Genomic DNA, 27370 nt, shown 5'->3' on the forward strand with positions numbered 1-27370 from the left:
CAAGCTCTTATGAATATGAATTTACAAGATAATTTATTTCAGAGTCAGTTAAAACCTTGATTTTGATTGGGTTTGGAGTTTTAGTTGTTGCAAGTATCCTGGTTGGCGTTGGAATTTGGTGCCTCGCCTTTGTGGATGTGGTTTGTATTTACTTACTGTACTAATGTGAAAATTTACGATTTTGATAAAAAAAAATTGATTTATTGACCCATAAAAAAAAACATAATAATACAGATACCTTCAGATCCACAGCGCAAGCTTCGTCACCATACAGATAGCTCATCCCACAGCGCAGGCTTCGTCACCATGCAGATAGCTCATCTTAATTAATTGTCGAATACTGCCGTGAATCGAGTGGCCTATATAGTGGTTACTAGCGCTTGCCACAAATGCAGAAGACCCTATTTGATCCCAGCTCTGGGCGCTGGAGCTTTGTTAAACACCATCCTGTATTGTATTATTTCAGCCTATGTCAAAGAAACTCGACTGGGAGTACATGCTAGTGAGCAAGTGTAACGACACAGAGATTGGAATGCCTTGTATCAACTTCACGACCGCAAGTACACCCGAACGCATGGGTCTGTTCAAGTGTGACTGCGAATTCCCTTTGGAGCTGAAGCATGAGCTCCAGGGTGCAGTCACTCTGTATTATGAACTGCCGGAGTTCGACCAGACCAACACGGCTTATGCATCCTCAAAGTAAGTTTGTATTTTGAATAGAATAGAATAGGTAGTTCTGTTTATTTGTGTAAAAAATGGTATAAATTGATGTTACATAATGTACATATTCACCCAGTAAATTATTGCAGGTGACTAAAAAAACAACTTGTATAGGAAACGAAATCATACACAATTGTGTAGCAAAAGCGCAACATTCACGCCGAAATGGTACTGCAAATCTTTTTAATCTTTACAGTTGAATTTACTTAGTGTAGATTTTTTGTAGTTACTCGAGCGTGTCAGATTAAGTTATGATATCGTGCTACTTTAACCATATTTACCGGTCTATGTTGGTGGGTTGTTTGGTGTGGGGTTGGTTGGCATTAGAACGTAGACTTGTAGAGTACCTAATGAATTAATGAATGAATGAATAACGAGTGATATTTTTTAGCAAATTTCCTTTAGTAATATCACTTCATTATAAGTATTTATGAATTATATTAATTTCAGAGATGATCAGCAGTTGATGGGGAAACCGGGCGACCGTCCCGCGGAGTCATGCGGGAATTACAGTTACAGCAATAACACGCCCATTTTCCCCTGTGGCGAAATAGCTGACTCTATATTTAACGGTTAGTTAATATGGGACATTATCTATGAAAAGGGACCTTATTGTCGATGGCGCTTAAGCCGCACAGCGTCGCGCGGCATTACATTGTGTTTATATCGGAGCATCGTTATTAATGCCGTGAAATGATAATAATCGTTAGGTAATAATAAATTTAAACATGATTTACATTTGCGTTATTTAATTAAATAATATCTGGGAGACCGAGCTTTGCTCGGAAAACGTATAAAAACTCAAAAATACGCGTTTTCCTAGAGCTTAGTCCTAGCTCGATCGATTTTTCGGCCCACAAAACCCCCATATACAAAATTTCATCGAAATCGTTCCTGTTCCGCCGTTCGAGATCCCCGAACTATACAGGTTGCTTCCTGTAACAGGAACAATAAATTAAACTAAAGGCTGTACTCCTCAAATTGACCAACATTTGTTCAGCAACTTTTTAAAATTATGAATTCTTTAGACTTCCTCTTTTTCATACAAAATAAATATTGCCTTCAATGTACGCTGACATCAGTGTGTTTGACGTTGCTTGTCATGTTGTAAACATGACCAAATTTGCAATACATTGCGTCTTAGAATAAACTTTAAAGTGTAATAAAAATCAAACCATGAGTTATTTTCAAAAGTTGCTGAACAAATGTTGGTCAGTTTGAGGCGTACAGCCTATAGTTTAATTTATTGCTCCTGTTACAGAAAACACACTGTATATATAAAATAAATATACAAGAATTGCTCGTTTAAAGGTATTAGATAACGTCATTCCATATTTCATTCCGAATGTGTATAAACATGAGGAAAAACCGTTTATAAATGTAATTATTGGTATTTTTTTAACTTTTTCCTCGTTATATTTTAAGGCAAGCATACCTAGTTAAAATTGAAGTAGGTTAAAAAGAACAAACAATCTAATTTATTGAAGTTTTCATGAATTGAAATTAAGAGCCCTTCAACGTGCACACTAGCGCCACAGCTAAATAATCGTGATTATTTAAATTTAACGAAAGATATTGAAAAAAGGGGGCCGCTAAACTTTACGTACTGTATTGTGTATTTAAGTACCTTTTGAATACATCAGACTAGTTTTTAAGTTGCTGGATTCGTCAATCTATGCGTCCAAAGTTAAAACGGCCGTTTTTGTTTTGAGTTCCTAGATCGACGAAACCAGCAACACAAAAATTAGTTTGATGTATTCAAAAGGTACTTAAATACCCAACACAGTACGTAGCGGCCCCCTTTTTCAATATATCTCGTTAAATTTAAATAACCACGATTATTTAGCTGTGGCGCTAGTGTGCACTTTGAAGGGCTCTTAATATTCCCAACCCCTTAAACCTTACTCTGAACCTACTTCGCATTAAGTTGTATAACTTATGGAATGTGATGTGTTTAAATTACATAACCCATTATGTATTTTTTCTTTCAGACACCTTTACGCTTAAGAAAGTAGTTTCAAAAGAACAGAAGGTGACCCTAGAAGTTGAATATACGAATTTAGTGACCGGAGACACCTTGAAATATAAAAACCCTCCTGAAGAAGGTAAGGTGTCATCCAAATTACTTTATACATATGGGGCATTATCTATGAAAAGGGACCTTTACGTTACATTTTAACGTTACATATGATTAAAAATATTGTAATTTTAAGAAAAAAAAAATTTGGACTGGGTATTTTTATATTGGCGCTAGCTTTTGTCCCATTCACTTGGGGTCGGTGTAGCATGTCTTTTTCTTCTACCCATTTGCCGCCCGTCATCCCATCATTTCATTTTATATACCAGTAGGTACACTGATTCCGTCAAGTTAGGTATGTTCTAATCTTCTAATGTATGGGGAAGACAAACAAATTATAGCCAGCATTCAATGAATGTAGTATGATACCTTTCGGTATGGTGCTTTACGCACACTAGTGTCACATCCCCTGCCCCTGACGCATAAAAACAAAATGGTATAAGTATTTGTAGAAATGTTTTTTTTTTGCACTAACGGTTGTTGTTGCACCATTTTTATAACATTTTATCCATACAAGGGACCTACATGATTTATAATACTAATTATGTGTTATCCAGTGCTAAATAAATTTACAAGACCAATCAATTGGGGCGGGGATCCAGAAACACGAGATTTGCCGTGGGAGACTGGTACGAGCCTAAAAGGCGTTGAGGTGAGACTTGTATTAGTGTTAGCTCATATTAACAAATCATCATCATCATTATTCTTAAGAGCCTAGCTCTCGTCGGTGGAGTAATCGCCATTCCGTTCTTCTCTCTGCCACTGTTTTGAGCTCCTGATATGTCACTAACGTTAATTTTCTCTTTGGCCTGGTCAATATATGTATGCACGTCTCGGTCTTCCTCTGCCTCTCTGTTCTTCTATTCTGCCTTCAATTATAGACTTTATGTAAGTATCGTGACGTATCAGGTGGCCTAACATGTTTCTCCTTCTGTTTTCAATTGTTCTTAGCAGAGATCTCTTCTCACCTACCAAATTTAATACTTCCGGATTTGTTTTCCTCTCTTTCCAGCTTATATACCTTCCATTCTTCTCCATGTTCACATTTCAAAAGCTCTCAATCTGTCTCTGTCGCGCTGGGTCTCGCTTCCATATAACGCTATACTCTAGACATATTAGGTCTTGATAAATCGCTTTCTGATGTTTCGGGATATCTTTGATTTTAAGTAGGTGTTTCTTGTATATTAACAAATAAACATGGTAAAATACCTCGTTCCTAAAAGTAGTTGCAATGTTTATAGCAGTATCTCAATAGAACAGTTCTTTAACCGGTAACCGCAAACGGAAACGAAATCATTATGAAACTACACAACGGGACTTAATCGCGTATTTAAGTTAGAAGAAAAAAAAAGGTTGAAGGTTCCTATATCGGAGAAACTAAGCGCAGGTAGCGCACCATAGCAGAAAGAGTTAAGGAACATATCGCAGCTGTCAAAATCGTCAGGTGAACAAATATGCGGTGGCTGAGCATTTGCTGGAGTCAGGACCAAACCACTGGATTGAGCTGCATAACCCTAAAATCCTTTCCACAGATCGCCATTTCTACAGTAGAAAAGTGCGAGAAGCGATTGAAATCAAAAAACATTGCAATTTTAATCGGGACGAGGGTTTTAAGATCTCATCCACATGGAATCCAGTCATTAGTAAATGTAAGCGGAAAAGAATATCGACAGTCGATAAATCGAATATCGTTAGTGTTGTGTGTCGACAGAGTGACATCCCTAGTGCGCAAAACGTTCAAACTGATAAACAAGACCAAGTGCGGGTAGTTCGAAAAACTCGCGCGGCTAGAAGATGTTGATGTCAACTTAAGCCAGTCTTCTCCGAGACGACGGGGACAACGCCGTCCTCGAAACGTCGGAGGTAAATCTTAAAACTTAAATACGCGATTAAGTCCCGTTGTGTAGTTTCATAATGTTAAATAATCGTAAAAGTTTAAATCAGTGGAAACGAAATCGTTTTCGTTCCCGCGTGAATGAACGAAACCGGTTTTAAAAATTAATTGGTTTGCGAGCCCCGGCCTGGCCTGCCCCCTGGTCGCCGGTGCTCCTGATTAAGGGATATTCTATGAATCGATTGGCTGATTTGTGGAAGATTTTGCCATCGTATATTTCAGTATATGATTAAGACAAGATCATCATCATCATCATCATCATCTCAGCCATAAGACGTCCACTGCTGAGCATAGGCCTCCCCCTTGGACCTCCACTCGTACTCGTACCGGTTGGAAGCGACAACAACACAAGATAAAGATAGACAAGACAAGATAAAGATAGTTTATTATTCAAGTAGGCATATTACAATGCGCTTATGAACATCAAATAAAGCTACGCCGGCGCCATCCCTACACCTCTGCCTCGAGAAGATTTAAATCCCCCCCTCAATTGGAGGAGGGTATCCCAATATGGGACCGGCAACAAACTCGGCGGGACACATCTATTCAAAACATTACATCTTATAATTAACATGCGTTACGTGTATGTATTTATTTTCAAGAACCCTGCATTCCAAGCGTGGATGGATACGAGTTTGAAAAGCAAGCCAGTATGGCGGGTAAAGAAGAAGGGCGAGTATGAACAGGGGTTGCCGGCCGGAAACTACATAATGTTCATTGAAATGCGTGAGTAAAAAATTACCAGGCATTTTATAGCTCAATCTTGAAGCCAGTCAGATCATTTATAAATAGTAGTAGTAGTAATCACTTTATTGTCCACAACACAGGTTTACATAATATTTAGGGGTACAAACGCGAACTTATCCCTGTAAGGTAAGGAGTCTCTTCCAGATAACCTAGCTAGTTAGCTGTAAATACTATGGAAAACGGGGTACCTATTGCCAATGTGAGTTCCCGATATTTCGGCCACGACACACACACCATACAAACCATAGTAATAGCATGCTGTGTAAGCCAGAATTAAACTCCCAACACGTCAATTTAACTCCGCGAAGATGGCATAGTGCAACTGTGCTAAAATATCGGGGACGCGCCAAAACAAACATACAAGGTAAATAACCCGTTTTCAATATTTAAAATGTAAATGACCAGTCACATCCAATACAAAAAGTGTAATATGGTGTAATAGAGCAGTAACCGATGTAACCGATGTTGTAACTCATTTTAGATTATGGAGTTAACCGATACAGCGGGCCGAGGGTCATGATACTTGAGGGGATGTATACTGAATCGGTCCGGAGGAGCACAGCCGGAGGCGTGTGTCTCATACTGCTAGGATTACTCGGACTCGCGCTTGGAGCTGGATACATATTAATGCAACGCAAGAGTAAGTAATGATTAATGAAATTATCTAGTAGTGTAATACATAATTTCATCAATACAAACAGCAGCATATATATAACATATGTACATATAGTTCGTTTTTTTAGCATTAGAAAGAACTTGCAAGAAGGAAAGCGATGTCTTTTAATTGAAAAACGCTTTTTAAAAATCAAAAACTATTACTTATCAAAGCAAAAGAATATAAATGATCGTATTAGATTCATAATTATTACATATTACTTACCCGTAACTTATTTTTAAAATGTGTTTTCAATTAAAAGACACATCAAGATTGTTTACCTTATTTCTAATGCTAAAAAAACGAACTATAGGTGGACCTTATTACGAAAGGCATTAGGTCCACCGATGTACAGTCAACAGTGTGTACCTACATTTTATTGCAAGTGCGCGTGTAACAATTAATGAAAATAACTCATTTTATAATTTCACACAGTTGCAAAGGGTTTGCATAGATAGCGCCATCATAGCTTGCCCTTTATTTCTAGTTTTGTTCTATGAAGGCTGACATACAGGCCATAAAAAACACATTTCTTGGAATTGATAGGGCAAGCTATGCTGGCACCATCTGTAAAATACTTCGACCATTTAGGATGAATTATTTTGATAAAATTCAATTTTGACTGAAAATACCGGGGGGTGTGATTTTCTTTTTTTTCTTTATTAAGTTTCCTTGGGCGTTTGGATTACGATAAAAAAAAGAAATTAGAAAAGTAAAAAACACTCGTTTCCAATAACGAACTATGCGAACGCAAAAATTTTACTTTTTGAACATCTGTTTCAAAAACCCTTCATTTGTAGTATGTATCTGAATTCTGTAGACATTTGTTTGAAAGTGTCTACTTTTGACATTCATTAAAAAAAGAAGAAGAAGAAGAATTTAAATAAAGAAGATAAACATTTTTTTATTGCAAGCAGACTGAAGTTCGAGACGGGCGGCACAATAACAAAAGTACGTCATAATGTACAGTCAGCACCAAAATAAAATGGCCTTTGTCGTAATTTGGTAATGTGGCACAAATTAACCCCTTTAGGCACTGGTCCCACCGCGAGCTAGTAAGCTATGAGCTATCGGCTATAAACACAAACAAAAGATAAGCACTCCCGTGTAAATAAAAGAGACACGGCGATATTTATAGCTCACCGCTGGGCGAGTAACTATAAATATCGCCGTGTCTCTTTTAGTTACACGGGAGTGCTTATCTTTTGTTCGTGTTTATAGCCGATAGCTCATAGCTTACTAGCTCGCGGTGGGACCAGTGTCTTATTCATAAAACTTTACGAGCCTGATTTAGTTAAATTATGATTTAGGGGCATTAGAGGCTAGATTGGCAAAACACGTATAGAGGCTAGATTGGCACAACACACTTCTTCACCAATTTGATGCTGGCTGTTATTCTTAACTTTTAGCATGTCATCAGAGTGCTTAAAGCCCCATTTAGACGGATCAGATTGCATGCGATTCTAGTTTTATGTTCTATAATATGCAGCTCTCAATCTCTATTGGTCCCGCAATGTTGTTCGAGCGCAGATCAGCCGGATTTAGGGCCACCCCACACTAGCGTCTCTTGAGCGTCGGCGTCTAGTTAACTCTATGGCTGCTGCTGGGCGTTGGCGTAACTGCGCCGCGACGCCATTTTCCATAGTGCTGACTAGACGTCGATGCTCAAAAGATGCTAGTGTCGGGTGACCCTTGCTAACGCATAACGTTTGCCCGTGTGTTGGATAGAAATGTTATCTCCCACTTTGTGTTTGCTTTCAGCGGCTTTAAGTTACCTGGGGGTCTAGCCAAGATGACAAACGCCAAATGGAAAAAAATGTACCGGGATGATAGATACTACGAAAGGTCACGTGCCTATGTTCATACATTATTCAAGTTTCGATTGGCATTTTCTATCAAACGATTGTCATTTTGTCTAGGCCCCCTGAAATGAATGTTGCATGCATGCTGATTAAGGGTCTCCCCTGATATATCGACGCGCATTCAGCAAAAGCCGATAGGAAAAAGCTTTATGTCCACGCAATAAGAGCGAAAAAGTCGTCGTTCGGCTCGGCTCGCATCGGCCGGCGCCTGCCGACGCGTCGACGGTTTTTTCGCTCTTATTGCGTGGACATAAAGCTTTTTCCTATCGGCTTTTGCCGAATGCGCGTCGATATATCAGGGGAGACCCTAAACCGAACCAATAAGTACCTAAGGTCAATAATAATAGGTTCATGTAGATTGTTGTTATTACCTGTTTGTACAGTAATCAGTCATTAGGATTAGGAACAAGTTCCTATGTATTCAAAACGATTGGCATACACGTTCTTGCTTATCAATATGTAAAGATAAATATTACTTCTGTTGCGGACTGTACAAAACGGCGACATGCAGCATATCTAATCTAGATTCTAGATCCTACTAACATTAATCCTCTTACAGGAATGGGGGAAGACCGCAGGAAAGCTGCCTACAGGCGATAAGTGCACTTTGGAAAAAAATACTCTGTAACTTGTATACTGCAAAACGTAATTCAAGACCAAAAAAAGTAATACAATGTTGCCACTGCAATAATTTGTTTGTAAAATAGTACTTAAATACCTTTTGATAAATAATCACGCTAAGATAATTTATTCATTAGTAATTTTACTCCTACTATTTAAAAAAGTACTTTTATTTACTTATTTGTACATAAATACAAGACGCGCTAGTAAAAAAGTGGCAACATTTCTTCCTTTTTTTGGTCTTGAATTACGTTTTGCAGTTATAGACTTATTTTTAATGTGTTAAAGGTTACAAAATTTTTAACTAACTATAGTTAGTCCTTATGTCAATGGTTACGCTCCGTGATTGTTGAGCCATTTAGGGTTCTAGCTAAATTGGACATTTCATAGCGTTAGTATTGAACATCCAATTTAGCTAGGACTAGGACCCTAAATGGCTCAACAACCAAGCGAGCGTGATGGACTGATGGTACACCCAGCTGTACATGAAAGAGGCTACCTTAGGGCCACGATCCTACCCATATTACTAAGTAATCACTAATTATTTGTGAATTAAAATTCTCTCATATTGTCTTAAAATAAAATCTTAAACCATTTTAATACGACGGATAGGTAAACCTACCTACAATATATTACATATTTGTAAATGAAGTAATCACTTCAATGTAATTGATATGGGGTCGAGCCCTTAGATTTTCTGGTCAATTTTATATTAAATATGCTAGATTTTTGTTACTCAGTATTATTGATGTGCCATTAGAAAGTTACCAAAATTGTGAAATTTTCAAATGGAATAACTTCGAAAACTTTTCATAACTATATTTACATGGGGATTTAAGAATCAAATTTACCATGTTCAAAATGGTTTGTAAAATCGTACCGACTGATTTCAATATTTTTTTAAATAAACAACAACTACTATAAAAACACTTTTTCATTTTACACTTGTAGTAGAACCTATATCTTATCTTCTATTATCTATCTCTCACATCGTACTTGTAAAGGCCTGACCAGCAATATAGGGACCGTCCGCGTTGGAGGGTCTGCCATCTTGTGGCCTGAATCGGAAACATATGTGCACATATACATTGCCAAAGCAAGTGCTACCATCTATCGTTATCGTCGGTAGGTTTCCTTGTGCATTCTGCCATCTTGTGGGCTACATCGGAAGCAAAAACGACACATTTACGCCACGCGCCAAAAATCTGACGGCTCATATGCTGCCCTGCGCCCTATAGTTTCATGCAGGGGGCCTATTCATATGATTACGCGCCATATTGCGGAATTTTATTGGAACTAAATTTTTCATACTAAACTGAACAGTCACCTGCCTATATACATGACAAAAAAGCGCCCTCTTGACAATGATCATATAGTTGGTCAAACCAATTTGTCAGTCAGTAAGAACCAGGAAAACTATACTCATCCTTTTCTTTTGGGTGCTAGTACTAGTGTAAGACGAAGACAGTATGATTCTCTCTGTCTAGGATTGAAATGAGACAGTCCTTTGACGAACTATATATTCCTGGGCGGGCTTTATATGTTCGTCGAAGAGAGCCATCTAAAGTCAGACCAAGAATAGTCTGCAGCGGATTTGAAAGCCCACGCAGTGAGTGTTATTTAAATCGTCAATCTTCTATGACATTATGACGTATAAATGACACTTGCACTGTGTGGGCTATCAAATCCGCTGCAAACTTTTTATGGTCTGACTCTATAAAATAGCCTTCCATTTATCGTCAATCACGAAAATCGCACGTCTTGTCTGTAGAGCCCAAAACGTGACCGTGACACTGGTATCCTCGACAAAAGCCTGGCCCCTGGCCACATTAATGTGACGTTTCGCATGCCGTCAGACGATCACCTGTCATTCCGAGTTTTCCTTCACTTACGCTATAAGCTTAATTTCTGGCATTTATCTATTGTAAAATCACATATTTTATAGGATAATAAACAAGTGTTAATTATGGCTTCTAGTGAGACATCGGATCAAAATGTGAAGTCTCGGCGGCCCGCAGGTGAGTTGTAGACACACCTAAACCGTCCTTGTCATATCGATTAATAGTTTTAAAGACTTCTGACTACGCTATCTTACAGAATCTGCATTTAAGCAGCAGCGACTACCTGCTTGGCAGCCCATACTTACTGCCGGAACTGTACTACCAACGTTTTTCGTGATTGGGATTGCATTTATTCCAGTTGGGATTGGGCTTCTATACTTCTCAGATGAGGTAAGTGTCACAAATAGTATGTTTATAGTAGTGTTTATGTGTCCTTGAAAGAGTCGTTTACGAATGCCATTCCTAATTTAGCGAAAATTAATACGTGCATTACAGATTTATACAAATAAAATAATGCAATAATGTTCACATATTTGAGATTCAAATTGAACAGGGGTCAATTAATCGAATTCTTGCTAATATGAAATTTTAGTCTCAATATAATATGGAGGATGTAAAGTATTAGTAACATACAGTAAAAATTGTATGTAAGAAATTGTATGTAGTTCATGTATGCTGGTCTAATTTGTTTTTATAGGTTTTATTATATTTTTAGTATGTGTTGTTATAGCAGCAACAGAAATACATTGTCTGTGAAAATTGCAACTGTCTAGCTTTCACAGTTACAGCCTGGTGATAGACAGACAGATGGACAGCAGAATCTTAGTAACATTGTCAATTATTGTCCCGTTTTTACCATTTTGTTATGGAACCCTAATAGCAATTAATTTGAATTGTAAATAAACGTCATTGAATAAAAAAGCAATAAATAAATAAAAAGAACATTAACATTAAATGTTCTTCTTCTCTGTCGTATCACTCTTCACAGAGCGGTCGCGGTCACGTTGAGGCATCCGCATTGGTAGATCGGACACAAACCGGTCGGATTGATACATTAAATGTTATGCTGGTTGAAATAAGAAATAATTTTTAGAGAACTATTGAGATGGACTTTACGTTGATTTAAGAAAACCTAGCCCAGGTTTTATATGAATGATCAATGTACCTAATGTGTACTTTTTAAACCAATTTGATTATAAAATTATTGGTGCCTAAAAAAACAAGAACATATTTTTGCCACCACCAAGTTGGTTATGCTTATCATGTCATGAGTCATAAAAAAAAACTTAAAAGACTGTCTTTTTTTCTGGTTTGTTATAATAAATAAGGTAGGAACTCAGTCAAAATAATTATAGGTAAGATATTCAAGAATAACCATTGAGTGTTACTAAATCAATCAACCAATTACAATTAAACCCACCGGACGAAGCCTGTGTTGCCGATTTTTTGGGTATTGGGATATATGAATTTCGTAAAAAAAAATACTATTATTTTTTAACTCGGTGCGAGTGTGATTTAGTTTACCCGTCCTTTTCTATCTTATTTTAAGAGGTGAATGGCCTATATAGCGCGCAGGATCCTGTCGTGACGTAGTTGTGCTTTGCGGTAATGACGCTGATGTGATTTTTTAAAATAACAAACCAAAAAATATCTATTGACAATGGCTGACGTAAATGACCTTGTAACCTTTTAAAATTGTTTGACAAAAAATACCAACAGATTTTTTTTTTCAGGTCAAAGAGCATGTAATAGACTACACATATTGCATTAGAGAAGGTGATGAAAGCAACACAACATGCGCCACCTATATACAAAACAAGACTATGTCAGAATGCACATGTTCAATCTCCTTCAATCTCACCGAGGATTTCAAGGGAGACGTCTATTTCTACTATGGGCTTAGCAACTATTACCAGAATCATCGTCGATATGTTAAATCAAGGTAAACATTTGGAATAGTAGTTTTTGGTAAAGTTGAAGGTTGAAATATGTATTTACATACCTATTGCCTAATTAGTATTTTGGTGATAACAGTTTAAAAGAATAGCATTTGAAATCGAACATAAAATTTTTTTCTCAATTTACATATGTTGGTAAGCTATTTCCGCGATTAAGAATTCAGAAGGACATATACAAAATTTAATTAATTCGCGTATAATCAATTCATATCTGTGATAAATTGATAATGGATCATTTTATTTAAATATCACACCTCTATTTTACGAGCCCATCAACGTGCACGTTGTGTGCACACTAACGCCACTGCTAAATAATAGTGATTATTTAAATTTTGCGAGAGGTATTTAAAAAGGTGGCCGCTACGTACTGTATTGAGTATTTAAGTACCTTTTGAATACATCAAACTAGTTTGTATGTTGCTAGATTCGTCGTTCTAGGAACTCAAAACAAAAACAGCCGTTTTAATTTTGGACGCATAGATTGACGAATCCAGCAACATAAAAACTAGTTTGATGTATTCAAAAGGTGCTTAAATACACAATACAGCACGTAGCGGCCACCTTTTTAAATACCTGTCGCTAAATTTAAATAGGAGACTACTTTATTGGAGAAAAAAAGCGTTCCAAAATTGTCATAAATTTTTGTACTGTTCATTCAAACAAACCCACATATGACCATGTTGTAATGTTGCAGAGACGACAACCAGCTTTTGGGTCGGCTGTCGCTGACGCCGTCTTCGGATTGCGAGCCCTTCGCGTACGTCACACAGGACCCCAACACTCCCAACGCTAGGAAGATACCCGTGGCGCCCTGCGGGGCTATAGCCAACTCCTTGTTCAACGGTAACTATTATAAATCTTACGTGTAATATAGCATCAACGTTTTTGCACCGCCTACAACTTATCTGCTTTGCCTAAAGGTTGACTGGTAGAGAATGCCTTATAGCATTAAGTTCGCCTTTTGTACAGTGTATTTCCTTATGTGCAATAAAGATTAAATAAATAAATAAATAAACGTGTGGATAGCAGTTAAAAACTGACAGCCGATGGATCCGGCACGAGCGTTACATGTAATGTTTTTATACCGTCCATAACGCAGAACTCGTGTTATAGTCTGTAGATTTGTAGTGGACCCGAGCCGCTAATCCTTTGTCTATTGATAAGTAAAACCTGTAAAAAAAGAGTCGTGTAATTCTCTACGGTTACTGAGTGCTAGCGAGTCGATCCAGTCTAAAATGTGTCATCGAGATGCGTAACGAAGACTCGTTATCGGAGAGCGCACCTACACTGGTTTTTTGAGCGTTGGACTAGCTCGCGCTCAGGTGCCAATTAGAATAATTAAGACCCTTTCTTGCAGGTAAGTAGCAAGTGTGGTTTTACTTAACGATAGACAAATGATTAGCAGTTCGGGGTCTATTACGAATCTACGGACTATACATGTTCCATCCGTCTGGACCCGGCTTAATGTATGGCGCCTATGACCAGTTCTCTTTCGCATTCACTATTCTGTGCTTCAATGACCGCTCGGAGCAGTCAAGGGCTGTGCATTATTTTCAACATCCGCATCTGCATCCGCATCCGCATAAAATCGATGCGGAACATCCGCATGATGCGGAAGTCGAGCAAGTCGGTAACAGGAAAGTATTAGCGGCGGCACCGGCGGCGTAAGTGCTAGGTAATTTCGTCATTATATACATATAACGAAATCGTCTAGATCCCAAAAAGTCGGCTGCAAGTTACTGTTTATTAAATAAAACGCACCTATATTCTTGCTCAAATACTAAACGTTTTGGTTTTTTTTTTAATTAAAAATGCTAAAAATGTAATATTTGACGTTTTTTAAGTACCAAATCTTGACATCCGCATCCACGGATGTGAGGCTTTAAATATCCGCATCCGCATCCGCGGATGTCAAAATATCTGCATCCGCAACATCCCTGGTGCCGAGCGCGCCCGAACCATTGAGTAGAATACCTTTGACAGTACTAATTTATTACGAGGACATAGCGTGTAAAGATCGGCTTGCGTGCCCTTATACCTGTCATTCACACGCGAACCCACACGTGTATGACGATGCTAATGAAAGTAATGAATATTCAAATGTTTATCTAGAATCGTGGTTTTACAAGTGGCGTCGGTTTTTACGATTATCAAACCGATTGAATACCTTATATTTACCTCCGCGTAAATCCACAGACATTATGGAATAGAAAATAATATATTTCACTATAAGTACACAGTTATACAATATATTGGGACGATATCCCTCCGCGCCTACATTTTTCAAATTTTCCGCTTACACAGAAACATACACAGAAAGAAAAAAAAACCGGGCAAGTGCGAGTCGGACTCGCGCACGAAGGGTTCCGTACCATAAAGCAAAAAAAAAAACGGAAAAAAATGCAAAAAGAAAACGGTCACCCATCTAAGTACTGACCACGCCCGACGTTGCTTAACATTGGTCAAAAATCACGTTTGCTGTATGGGAGCCCCACTTAAATCTTTATTTTATTCTGTTTTTAGTATTTGTTGTTATAGCGGCGATAGAAATTCAATCATCTGTGAAAATTTAAACTGTCTAGCTACCACGGTTCATGAGATACAGCCTGATGACAGACGGACAGACGGACGGACGGACAGCGAAGTCTTAGTAATAGGGTCCCGTTTTACCCTTGGGTACGGAACCCTAAAAAAGACTTATAACTAACTTGTACACTGTAACGTTTGTAACTACACTGAAAAAGGTGAACACTCAACATTCATGCGACCAGCATATAATATTGCTATATTCTAGGACTTGGTCAAAGGTTCGTGGGTATATTTTACATTTTAATTTGCGTTTATGTCTAACTATATAACCCAATTGCCATTCAAAAGCCATTTAGTTTCCGGCTAACAGCAAGTGAGGGATAATATATCAAGGGTCTGCCTGAATACCAGCATTGCAGTAAATACACTGCAACATTATGCAGAGGCAAGCTTCTATTTAAATCTCATGAATATTTCTCCCTTAGATGTGCCACCCGATTTCTTAGTTTTTAAGTCTAAAATTTAAGGTTTTTCTGTAAAAAATGTGTTACACTATCTGTTAACTCTGCCATTTCATGTGATGTTGAATAAAAATGTTCTATGTCTATCAGTGGCGGTGCGTCCATAGAACTTGATTCGCATCGGCTTGTTTGATATTCAGGCTTTTGGGCTATTTTCTTTAAACTTAATATGAAAAAAAGGATGTGTAACTCAGCTACGGCTTGTCTACGAACAATCAAGACGCCCCGCCACTGATGTCTATGTCTCTGTCAATTGTTTATAAAATAAGATAATTTTGGTTTAATTTTGTATAGACACGCTGACGGTGTGGTCGGAGGACCTGGGCCGGACCGTGCCCGTGAGCCGCACCGGCATCGCGTGGGACTCCGACAAGACCATCAAGTTCCGCAACCCGGCCGGGGACCTCAGGACTGGTGAGATTCTTCGCAACATTTTTATTTATACGATTTTTTTTATTATTCTATTACGATTCTACGCGAATTCTTAACGATTTAAGTGTGGCGACAGTGGAGAACCCTTGCGGTTCGCGTGCATACCTTAGTAAGCAAACGGGTAGCTCGATTCACCCGCACGCATTGTTATGAATAACGCTTATTTTTAGCCCCCCCCCACATCTAGCGTCTTTCGAGCGTCGGCGTCTGGTCAGCGCTATGGAAAATGACGTCGCTGCGCAGTTGGGTCGACGCTGCGTCGACGTTGCGTCTAGCAGCGGCCATAGACTTGTAGACGCCGACGCTCGAAAGACGCCAGATATGGGGGGGCCCTTAGGCTTAAAGGCTCGAGCCCTCAAGACTCGACTATATTTGAGAATTGTATTTATTTATTTTACATTGTTTGTTTCTTTATACTAAAGTTGGTATTCCACCTGTCCAATATCTTGGTCCAATGTGCATCGCGTCTCACTCTCTCACTAAGCAAAATGTGGGATGCATATACACATTCACAAAGAAATTGAAATTATCTCTGGCTGTCGCAGCGCACTGCCGGTGCAGCACGAGGCCGCACTGGCAGGGTCGCCATGTAGGGTTGGGCGTTGAGACAAACAACTAGGTTCGAGTATAAACGTATAATGCATTAAATAACACTTACAAGGGCTTATATAAATACTATAGTAATTATGCGCATGTATGTGTGTAGGTAAGGTGTAGCATACACACTACAAATATCACCCTAATCGACAATTGTAATTGCAGCGTTTGCCAACTTCAGCAAGCCGGCTAACTGGGCCAAGAATATCTGGGAGTTGGATTTGGAAGACGACAACAACAACGGTTTCCAGGTGCGTGTTTCGCGACGAAATTGAGCTTATATCGACATCTGTAGGCCTAGCACATGATTGGCGCGACAGTATCTCGCGGCGAGATAGACTACCCGTCTTTTTCTAACTATGTTAACAAAAGAGGGCCGGATAGTCTATCTCGCCACGAGATACTATCGCGCCAATCATGTGCTAGCCCGGCTGATTATCTAAACGGCTACAAATATAATGACCACCAAAAAATACTTTGGTACCCTAAATAAAAAAATCATGCTTACCAAAAAAAATGATTGAACACCAAAAAAATAAGCCCTAAAATTACAAATGTACCACCGTTTTAATTACGACTGCACTTCAAATTGTATTCGAATACCAAATATATTGAATGATTACCAAAAATCATTAATGATCACCAAATCTTGAACACCAAATTAATGAGATTTTTGCACCTAAATAAACCACATGATTACCAAAAAATGTATACGTATTACCAAATAAAGTAAAATGATGCCAAAATTACTAGCCCCTCTCGCACCCCCCGTACCCCACACCGCATACCTACCTAACCTCACCTACTTTTCTAATAGCATACTGATATGCTACTAGAAAAGTAGGTTAGGTTAGGTTTGAATTGCAACCCATACAGAAACGAAATGCTACTAGAAAAGTGGGTTAGGTTAGGTTTGAACTGCGACCCTTACAGAAACGAAATGCTACTAGAAAAGTGGGTTAGGTTAGGTTTGAACTGCGAACCTTACAGAAACGAAATGCTACTAGAAAAGTGGGTTAGGTTAGGTTTGAACTGTGACCCTTACAGAAATGAAATGCTACTAGAAAAGTGGGTTAGGTTAGGTTTGATTTGCGACCCATACAGAAACGAAATTCTACTAGAAAAGTTTAGGTTTGAACTGTGATCCATACAGAAACAATTTTTACAATTTTGGTGGTCATTTACTATTTTCGGGTTTACAATGATTATTTTGGAGTCATTTGCTTTAATAGGATAGCAATATTTAAAAATTTGGTTATAATTTTACATTAAAATGGAGTTCTAATTTTGGTGGTCATTTACTATTTTTGGGTGTACAATAATTATTTTGGTGTCATTTTATTTAATAGAATAGCAAGATGTAAAATTTGTTTATCAATTGACATTAAAATGGGGTTTGAAATTTGGTAATCATTTACAATTTTTGGGTTAATAATGATTAGTTTGGTGTCATTTCCTTTAATATGATAGTAAAATGTAATAAAATTGGTAATCATTTCATATTAAAATGGTGTTATAATTTTGGTGATCATTTATGATTTTAGGGTGGTAAAGTAGATTTTTTTGGTATTAAATTTTATTAAATCTGGTGATCAGTTAAATAGCAGCCTATCTAAACGGTGTTTTTTTTTTAGTTTTGCGCGTTGGTCCCATAAAAATTACTTGTGACATATATTTACCTCGTAAAATATAGCTAAGGGTTGTAAAACACCTGTATACATTGAATTTTACGCTTGGAGAACCTTATCTATATTTCTCTATTCTTATTTCTAAACTTCAATTTTACTGTCATATTTAAGCTGTTTTAATAATAACTATCTTTTTATTTTCACGTATCTCCTGTAGTTTAGATACGTTTTCTTGTAGAATCATTCATCATGTATTTTTAAAGTCTTATGTATACCGTTTTGAAAGAAAGAGTCCTGCCTAGTTTCTTGAGCCGGGATCTGCTCGGCGCGGAGGATTTTCTTAACAAAATGATATGAACATACGAATGTAGTTTTCTAAAAGCTGTATTAACCGATTCGGGGCTGATGACACGCGTGCCGTGTCATCAATGTTTTTTACGTGTGGCGTATGACACGGGAGGAGTGTCATCATATTCTATGGTGCATGGCATGGCTGCCGTGTCATGAAATGATTGTTCCGCGCCACAGCCAAACGTTTTCGAAAATGGAACACGCAACGAATCGGTTAATATTGTTAGAAAGCTAAAGTGAACTGTGAAACTGAAGTATTAAGGTTGTTTTCAGAACGAGGACCTAATCGTGTGGATGCGTACAGCCGCTCTGCCGACGTTCCGCAAGCTGTACCGGCGCGTCAAGCACGACGAGCAGGGCTTCGCCACCGGCCTCGTCAAGGGACTCTATACTCTCAAAATCGATTACAGTGAGTATCAACCTTATTACATCGACTTATGGTCCTAATTGGTCAAGCACGAAGAGCAGGTCCAGGGCCATCTTAAACTAAGCTAGGGCCTAGGCACATAAGAATTTGGGGCCTTTTTGGAAAGTAAAGAAAGCTAATTAAACTAACATTTTTCTACTATGATCTTCTATTTATTATGGGTAATCAAATTTACTGTTACTGTCTGTCCTTCCTGGGTTCATCGCCTTAGACACGCCCGCCTCCATCCACGTAACGTGAATGTACCGAAGTATGAAAAATACCGTTAAGGCCGTTCCCGTACCCAAATGAAATCTACAATCGAGCGTCCCCTCACGCCACCCGTCCCGCCCCTAGATACAATGACGATACAACAGCGCCACGTAAGAAGTAGAGACTTAAATGAACTAACAGGACACTGATTTGTAAAACGTATTACAAAATACTGAAAAAGCATGCTGCATCTCATAGATGGCGTTAAAGTTAAAATGGAAAAATAAATGAAACATAGTGTAAATTAAATATTCATTTTAATGAAGTCAACTCTTATTTCAATAATATTTAATTATAAGGGTAAATACAGTTTATATTTAAACAAATTAATGACTGCAAGTTTTCTATAATATCATTATTTATTAGGTATACTGTGCAGGTATATCATCGATATTTATTAAAAAAAAACGGGCAAGTGCGAGTCGGACTCGCGCACGAAGGGTTCCGTACCATAATGCAAAAAAAAAAAACAAAAAAAGCAAAAAAAAAAACGGTCACCCATCCAAGTACTGACCCCTCCCGACGTTGCTTAACTTTGGTCAAAAATCACGTTTGTTGTATGGGAGCCCCATTTAAATCTTTATTTTATTCTGTTTTTAGTATTTGTTGTTATAGCGGCAACAGAAATACATCATCTGTGAAAATTTCAACTATCTAGCTATCACGGTTCGTGAGATACAGCCTGGTGACAGACGGACGGACGGACGGACGGACGGACAGCGAAGTCTTAGTAATAGGGTCCCGTTTTACCCTTTGGGTACGGAACCCTAAAAAGTTAGGGCATACCGATACAAGTGCGAAAAAATAGGTAATTCGCACATGTATCGTACAACGTTTTACAGTACATAATATGGCCCTTTAAATTTTCGACATTGTTACGTAATGTGCTAATTATCGCACTAATGCGGTAAAGTAGCACCATATTGTAATAGTACCTACATTACGCAAATAGGAAATTCGAAACGAGTGGCGATAAATTCGAACACGACCGAAGGGAGTGTTTTGAATCGACACGAGTTGCGAATTACCTATTGGCACATGTATCGTACAACGTTTTACAGTACCTACATACTAGGGTTTGCTCCCGGGAAATACCGGTACCGAAAGTACCGGGAATTGCCGGGATTTAGAGCCAAGCAAAGAACCGGCATTTCAAAATTAAATTCCCGGTACTTTCGGGATTTTTGGGACTAATATTTCCGGTACAATATTTGACTGTTTTCTGTTACTTAGCATGAAATATCATGTTTTTTAAAGAAATACATTATATAAATCCATTGCTGACGCTAATACTTTTACGGCTGACCATATATTAAAGCAAAACAAAAATAGTCAATGGGTTTGACAATGCCAACAAAATAAAATAGCTTATTATGAAAATATACGAGTGTTTTTTTTTAAGATACGATAAATAATTTTATACGAATAATTAGTTAGTTGTATACTAAATACGAGCAAAAACTAGAGATAATTGTGTAATAATAGTCACGTAATTGCTAATTGTCGCACTAGTGCTGTAAAATAGCACCATATGACTGTAAATCAAATTTATTCATTTTACAGGGTTCCATAGGTTCGTGGAATCACTCAAGATTCAAGACCTTTTTTCTCAGGAACGTGTAGAGGCCTCAAATTGAAATTATATCAAATAGGTACTCGGATCTACTCTATTGTCAAATATATTAGCTTTTTTTCTCGTATATCGCAAAAATCCGAATTAATATCAAAATACCGGTATTAATATTAAAATCCCGGGATTGACATGCAATATCGGAAATCAATCCCGGGATTGAGAATGATCCGATATTGCATGCCCTAACCAAGTTTCAACCTAACAACGAATAATAAATCCCGGGATCCGGATATTTCGATATTGGTCCTTCTCAATACCGAAAATGGAATCTTGAGCTTTGCGAGGGTTTCAAGGCACGAGGGTTAAACAAACAACTTCACAACAATTTCGTAAACGTAGCTCAAACAGTTATTCATAAATTAACGTTTTAAAACCGGCATTTTTGTGACTGACTGACTAATAGATCAAAAACCTAACCCACTTCCAGCTGACCTAGAAATTTTAAATTTGGCACCAAGGTAGACTATTAGGAGTTTATAGAGGGAACAATCTAAAAACTGAAAAAAATTATTGATAATTTGATGAAAAAAATATATATACTTATCGATAATAGGCTAGATGACTAATTTTCATTTATGGTATCAATCGATCAGGTTTGTCTTTAGGATCAAAAGTCTATATGGGATCCATTGCATTAAAGGAATATAAAAATCAGAAATGATAGTCAAAGTCCGACAGTCGTACTTCACTCGCGAAACGACCCGAACAAAACGATATGTGACCGTGACGTCAAGGTCACAAAGAGTCCATCTTGAAGTATGAACAAAACAAGAAAATTGCAGGTGAAATATTGCGTTTATGTATATAGTTTCCATACAATCTTTTATTGGATAAAATCTGAGGAATCGAATGGTAACTAACTGCGACAATTCTTCGACCGACGGTTTTGTCAGGAATAGTGATGGGTAGGACATCAATTTAAAATGAGTTTGTATGAGTACCTCATTTTCTAAAATGAGGTGTTACAATGTCTTACTTCAAATGAGGTGAGGTACTAGCATATTTTCAGCGTCGACTATTCCATTAACTCCAACGGCAACAAAAATATTTAATGTATATACATATTTATGTATTCATCACTTCCTTTATAAATAAATAAGTAGTAATATTTCATTGGAGTGCAATTCTGGAGGTTAAGAATAGAACTTTTAGGAGAAAGATAATTTTAGAATCAAACTAAGAACATAAAGTACCTAACTTAATTTGCTGCTTTTATGAAACTTGTTCTAATGTAGCTCTTTTTTATTGTTAGATTGTTTAGACCTCCTCCTTGCTACTTGATATAATTTTAAGTATAATAATCACTAGCGACCCGTCGCACGGGTTAGCAAATTATACACCTAAACCTTCCTCAAGAATCACTCTTTTGATAGGTGAAAACCACATGAAAATCCGTCCAGTAGTTTTTAAGTTTATCGCGAACATACAAACAAACCCACAAACAGACAGACGCGGCGGGGGACTTTGTTTTATAATATGTAGTTATATATTTCATAAGTACCTATTAACCATAAAACTACCACAATTTTTAACAAACTAAGGAGAACAAATTCAATATTTTCACAATCATTATTATATAGAAGTGACTAACTTACCACCTATAATTTAACAGTAATATCATCAATATGATAATAAACATAAACAAAGCACCATTCGAGCCGGCCGCACCGTCTACATTCACACTTCATTTTTTCATGCAAAAGGCACCAAGGAAGATCCGCGGGTATATTTACTGGCGAAAACTATGTCCATATTTTGTTATGATTATAAGAATTATTACTAGGTATTAGGTATTAGAGAACTAAAATTAGCTCTAGAGAACTAGAACGAAGTACGGACAAAATAAATATAAATATGTCATAATCATAACTTGTCAGTTCGAAGACGTTTACAAAGAATGTTAATAAAAAGTATTGCAAATTCAAATCGGTATAATTTACATCTACATGTTTATTTTACCTATGCAAGTTATACTTACTTTTTATTTAATAAACTTGAAACTTATTGAAATTATCATAAATTGTGTACGCTACCGTATTATATTTCAATAATATTTTAGTCACTTAAAGGATTTCTGTTTCTAACCAAGCTTCGTAAATGCCCGCCTGGTATACAGAGGGCGTACCGCGAACCAAGTTCGTCATGTTGCCTCCCTGTCACACTTACGTACGAATTTACAAGTGCGACAGAGAAGCAACACGTCGAAATTCGTTTTGAAGATTGATTTATCGCGCCATTTTGACACGTAAGTTAGGATCAAAAAGGCGTAAGATGTATGAAAGCTTGCAGCGCTTACGCTTGTTGTCTTTCGTGTTTAATTTTTAACGTATTTTCGGTGGTGACGCGAGGCGATATTGAAGTACGGCGCGTGTCTGTCTCACTCCCTCTTTGGATATTTCTAATTCGTTGTTTCATTTTGAGGTATTCATGTCACAAAGAGCCGGTGAGCGGTACAAACTCAATGCTTTTCTCGGTGGACCTTTTGTCGTTGCAATAAGGTTTGTAGTTCGGCAGTTGACAGTGTGGACCATTACGTCCATTACTCGTTTCTTCATTTGAGTTTCGAGTGTCGGCGAGCGGGTGAGGGGTGAGCACCTCGAGCGCCTCGCGCGATCCAGGGACTCTTTTGCGAGGTTATGAGGAACGTATGAGTTTTCAGGGTCGCGAGTGAAATTGAAAGGATAAGAGTTTTTTGAAATTTGAAGTGTGTGAATGATTTGTGTGGCAAGAGGTGTTTGTGATGCGCGCGAGTAAATGAGTAAAATGAATAGAGGTGTGATGTAAGACATTTTTGCGGTATGAAGTACTGCGACAAATTAACAAAATGAGCGGTACAAATGAGGTGCTTCACGAGTGAGCGACTCAACACTAGTCAGGAAGCTCTTCTTCCACATTGAACAATATTTGTAACTGAAAATAAAATATATTGTATGTGTTAGCATTTACAATTTGTCACATCATGTACAGTCGACGTCAAAGATATGTACCTAACCTATTGCACCTTACTCCTTTCTAATAAGGTGAAAAATGTATACATATATTTAACGTCGACTGTTCATATAAAGCACCGGTGGTGGTAAAGAACCAACGAGAGAAATAGAAATAAGACCCTGTATAATAGACTACGAATCGTGTGATAAATCAATTTACGATGGAATTCTGGCACACGAAGTTGAAACAATGTTATTCTAGCTAGGTAGTTAGTACAAAAGGTAAAATTGTTCTCTGCATACAATCAATAAGCATAATTAGCATGAATCACCTACCTCATGGGTATCTTCTTCCTCTAATAGACTAGTAACCCGATAAGTGTCATCCACCTGTGCAATGCGTGGGTTCAAAATGTTTGAGCCGGTCGCCTCACTGTCAAAACCAAAATTAAATAAATGTATGATGTTTTACAGCATATATGGACTTTACCGCACTAGTGCGATAATGCACACACACATTACGTAACTATGTCAAATATTTAAAGGGCTATATGTACTGTAAAACGTTGTACGATACATGTGATAATAGGTAATACGCAACTCATGTCAAATTAAAACACTCCCTTCGGTCGTGTTTTAATTTATCGCCACTCGTGAATTTTCTATTTTTCGCACTATTTTTTATCATCAAGTGATGATGAACAATAACAGCCACATTTTGCCTCTCATTAAGCATCCGGACAAATCTGTCGGTCGAAGAATTGTAGCAGCCAGTCATTTCTTTACAACATCACTCAATTTAAGGAGTCATCCATTAATTACATCACACGTGTAGAGGGAGGGGGTCAAGAAAATGTGACATATTGTGACATGGGGGAGGGGGGAGGCACAAACTTTGTGACGTCACTTTAACTTCATCAGTAACCGAAAAATTATTTAAATTATTTTATTCGCTGTACATTTAAATAACAAGTTTTTAAAACGATAATCGTTTTTATTCGTTTAATTTTCTTTCCTAAGCAGTTTTGGGTTATAAAATTACTAATATTTATATCGTCAAAAATATTTTGATAAAATATTAATAATAATAAGTACCTAAGTACTTACTTAATTCGATTTGGCGATTTCGTAGAAAAAATGTGACGTCACACTAGGGGGGAGGGGTTTGCCAAGTGTGACAAGGAGGGGGGGAGGGGTCAAAAAACCTAGAAATTCGTGTGACGTAATTAATGGATGACCCCTAATTAGTCCATTACTATTTCATAAATTGATCATGGACCCGCGAAACGCAGACAGACAGACATGACGAATCCTTAAGGGTTCCGTTTTTTGCCATTTGGCTACAGAACCCTAAAAATGCTCTATCACAGGTAAATGAGAAATTGAAAATGGAAATAATTGCCCAAGATTATTAGTTTTATTAAAATAAAAAATCGGTCAACACGCTCAAGAAAAGGAAATCATTTACTATTGTGTAGGGTAGGTATAATATAAAATAACTATCAGTTCATTAAAAAATACGTAAAAGAATAACGAAAGTACGGACAATCGGTAAATCCCGGGATTTTAATTTCCGGGACTTACTCAGGCAACCCTATTACATTCTATCAGTGTACATTTTTAGGGTTCCGTACCCAAAGGGTAAAAACGGGACCCTATTACTAAGACTTCGCTGTCCGTCCGTCCGTCTGTCCGTCTGTCATCAGGCTGTATCTCATGAACCGTGGTAGCTAGACAGTTTAAATTTTCACAGATGATTGAATTTCTATCGCCGCTATAACAACAAATACTAAAAACAGAATAAAATAAATAGTTATACAACAAACGTGATTTTTGCCGTTTTTTGCATAATGGTACGGAACCCTGCGTGTGCGAATCCAACTTGCACTTGGCCGGTTTTTTTAAATTAAGTACCTCTTGTAGAATATCAAATAACTGATGAGGGCAATGTATCTCGTACGATATTATTGATCGGCGACATTTTATTTAGTTTTCGGCGAACATTTGCTAAGTAGGTAGTACTAATAGCCATCTAGGAAAATAAGTACAAAATATGTCCAAATAATTGAGAATATCAATTCAAAGCATAAAAAGATATAAGCATCTGCACTGATAGGAAAACAGTAGGTATCTAAATCTAACTAAGGTCTTTTCGTACGCCGCCGCTGTGAGTAGGTAGGTATTTATCGCAACGCACGAAGTTACGCGCGACATAGGTACCTACATATGCGACGTTATCTATGAAAAGGGACCTTATTGTCGATGGCGCTTCCGCCATTATCAACGATGTTCTGATATAAATACCACGCCACATGTGCGTCGTAAGCGCCATAGACAATAAGGTCCCTTTTCATAGATAATGCCACAATTAGAATTAGAACTTACTCGTTACTTTGAATGTCAGTGGTTGATGAAATCGGAGATTCCATTTCCATATTTTGCAGTCTGTAAATAAAGATAAATTGTAGTAGTGTATTGTGTTACGTAGGTAGGGCTAAAAAGCACAAGTCAAATAATTATACTCACTCGATGTAGTCTAAAGATGTAGTATCATGTTCGGCTGTGAAATTATCCAATTTTCTTCTTTTCCTAGAAAGACAAAAAAGTAAAAAGTTTAGACGCATGACAAATCACGAGCTGATAGTGGATGCATTGCTAAAAGAACGCTTTATGCGTCTAATTGTGTGCGTTACGTGTATCACTGTGTGCTCGTATTTATAGGAAGGCCCACTACACCGCTACCGCGTAACTACGACTCACGGAGACGCAACATAGACGGCAATGTTTTCTGTCTTTGCCGTGTGCGGCGCTAGTGCCGCGTGGTGTAAACGTCGCGAATCGCAATATATAAATAGGGAACGGCCTTAATTTCTATGCAATTTTTTAACGATATGCATCCCCTAATCATACTAATGTAGTAATCGTAGTATTCGACAGATTATAGACCTTACCTTGTAACACATAAAGTCGTTTTTCGCAGGATACCCGGTGATCGAGTTCGACGGGACTAAGTCGTTCGTGATTTCGACGACGTCCCTACTCGGCGGCAAGAACCCGTTCCTGGGCGTGGCCTACATCGTGGTGGGCACGCTGTGCCTGCTGCTGGGCATCGTGCTGCTCGTCATACACGTGCGGTGCTCCAAGAGGTAACTAATGAGCAATAGTGAACCTTACGTCTTTGAGATAAGGTGTAATGCTGTGCGGCGGTGAGAACCCGTTCCTGGGCGTGGCCTACATCGTGGTGGGCACGCTGTGTCTGCTGCTGGGCATCGTGCTGCTCGTCATACACGTGCGGTGCTCCAAGAGGTAACTACTGACCTATAGTGAACCTTACGTCTTTGAGATAAGGTGTAATGCTGCGCGGCGGTGAGAACCCATTCCTGGGCGTGGCCTACATCGTGGTGGGCACGCTCTGCCTGCTGCTGGGCATCGTGCTGCTCGTCATACACGTCCGGTGCTCCAAGAAGTAACTACTGACCTATAGTGAACCTTACGTCTTTGAGATAGGGTGTAATGCTGCTCGGCGGTGAGAACCCGGTCCTGGGCGTGGCCTACATCGTGGTGGGCACGCTGTGCCTGCTGCTGGGCATCGTGCTGCTCGTCATACACGTGCGGTGCTCCAAGAGGTAATAACTGACCTATAGTATATAGTATATAGTATAGTGAACCTTACGTCTTTGAGATAAGGTCTAATG

General features: G+C 38.1%; 3 protein-coding genes across 5 annotated transcripts in view; 2 read left to right on the forward strand and 1 right to left on the reverse strand.

Moving 5' to 3' along the window:
- Window positions 1-27370, reverse strand: part of LOC134674549 (uncharacterized) — a 420725-nt gene that overhangs the window by 350648 nt on the left and 42707 nt on the right. The gene's annotated exons all lie outside the window — the stretch shown is intronic.
- On the forward strand, window positions 9-9480 carry LOC134674602 (cell cycle control protein 50A-like). 3 transcript variants are annotated; one of them, XM_063532713.1, is made up of 9 exons: window positions 10-140; window positions 467-699; window positions 1171-1292; window positions 2712-2825; window positions 3355-3449; window positions 5294-5417; window positions 5920-6078; window positions 7008-7044; window positions 8515-9480. In XM_063532713.1, exons 2-8 carry the CDS (start codon window positions 470-472, stop codon window positions 7013-7015), a joined length of 852 nt encoding a protein of 283 aa, XP_063388783.1. In that variant the 5' UTR covers window positions 10-140; window positions 467-469; the 3' UTR covers window positions 7016-7044; window positions 8515-9480. The 3 variants fall into 3 exon arrangements, with proteins under 3 accessions (XP_063388782.1, XP_063388783.1, XP_063388784.1); XM_063532714.1 differs by having other exon boundaries at window positions 7011-7044; XM_063532712.1 differs by lacking the exon at window positions 7008-7044 and having other exon boundaries at window positions 9-140.
- On the forward strand, window positions 10440-26825 carry LOC134674542 (cell cycle control protein 50A). Its single transcript, XM_063532649.1, has 8 exons — window positions 10440-10594; window positions 10674-10807; window positions 12151-12359; window positions 13070-13218; window positions 15720-15839; window positions 16620-16705; window positions 18707-18842; window positions 26656-26825. Exons 1-8 carry the CDS (start codon window positions 10543-10545, stop codon window positions 26823-26825), a joined length of 1056 nt encoding a protein of 351 aa, XP_063388719.1. The 5' UTR covers window positions 10440-10542.

This window comes from Cydia fagiglandana, chromosome 20 (assembly GCF_963556715.1).
Source record: "Cydia fagiglandana chromosome 20, ilCydFagi1.1, whole genome shotgun sequence".
Lineage (NCBI taxonomy): Eukaryota > Metazoa > Arthropoda > Insecta > Lepidoptera > Tortricidae > Cydia > Cydia fagiglandana.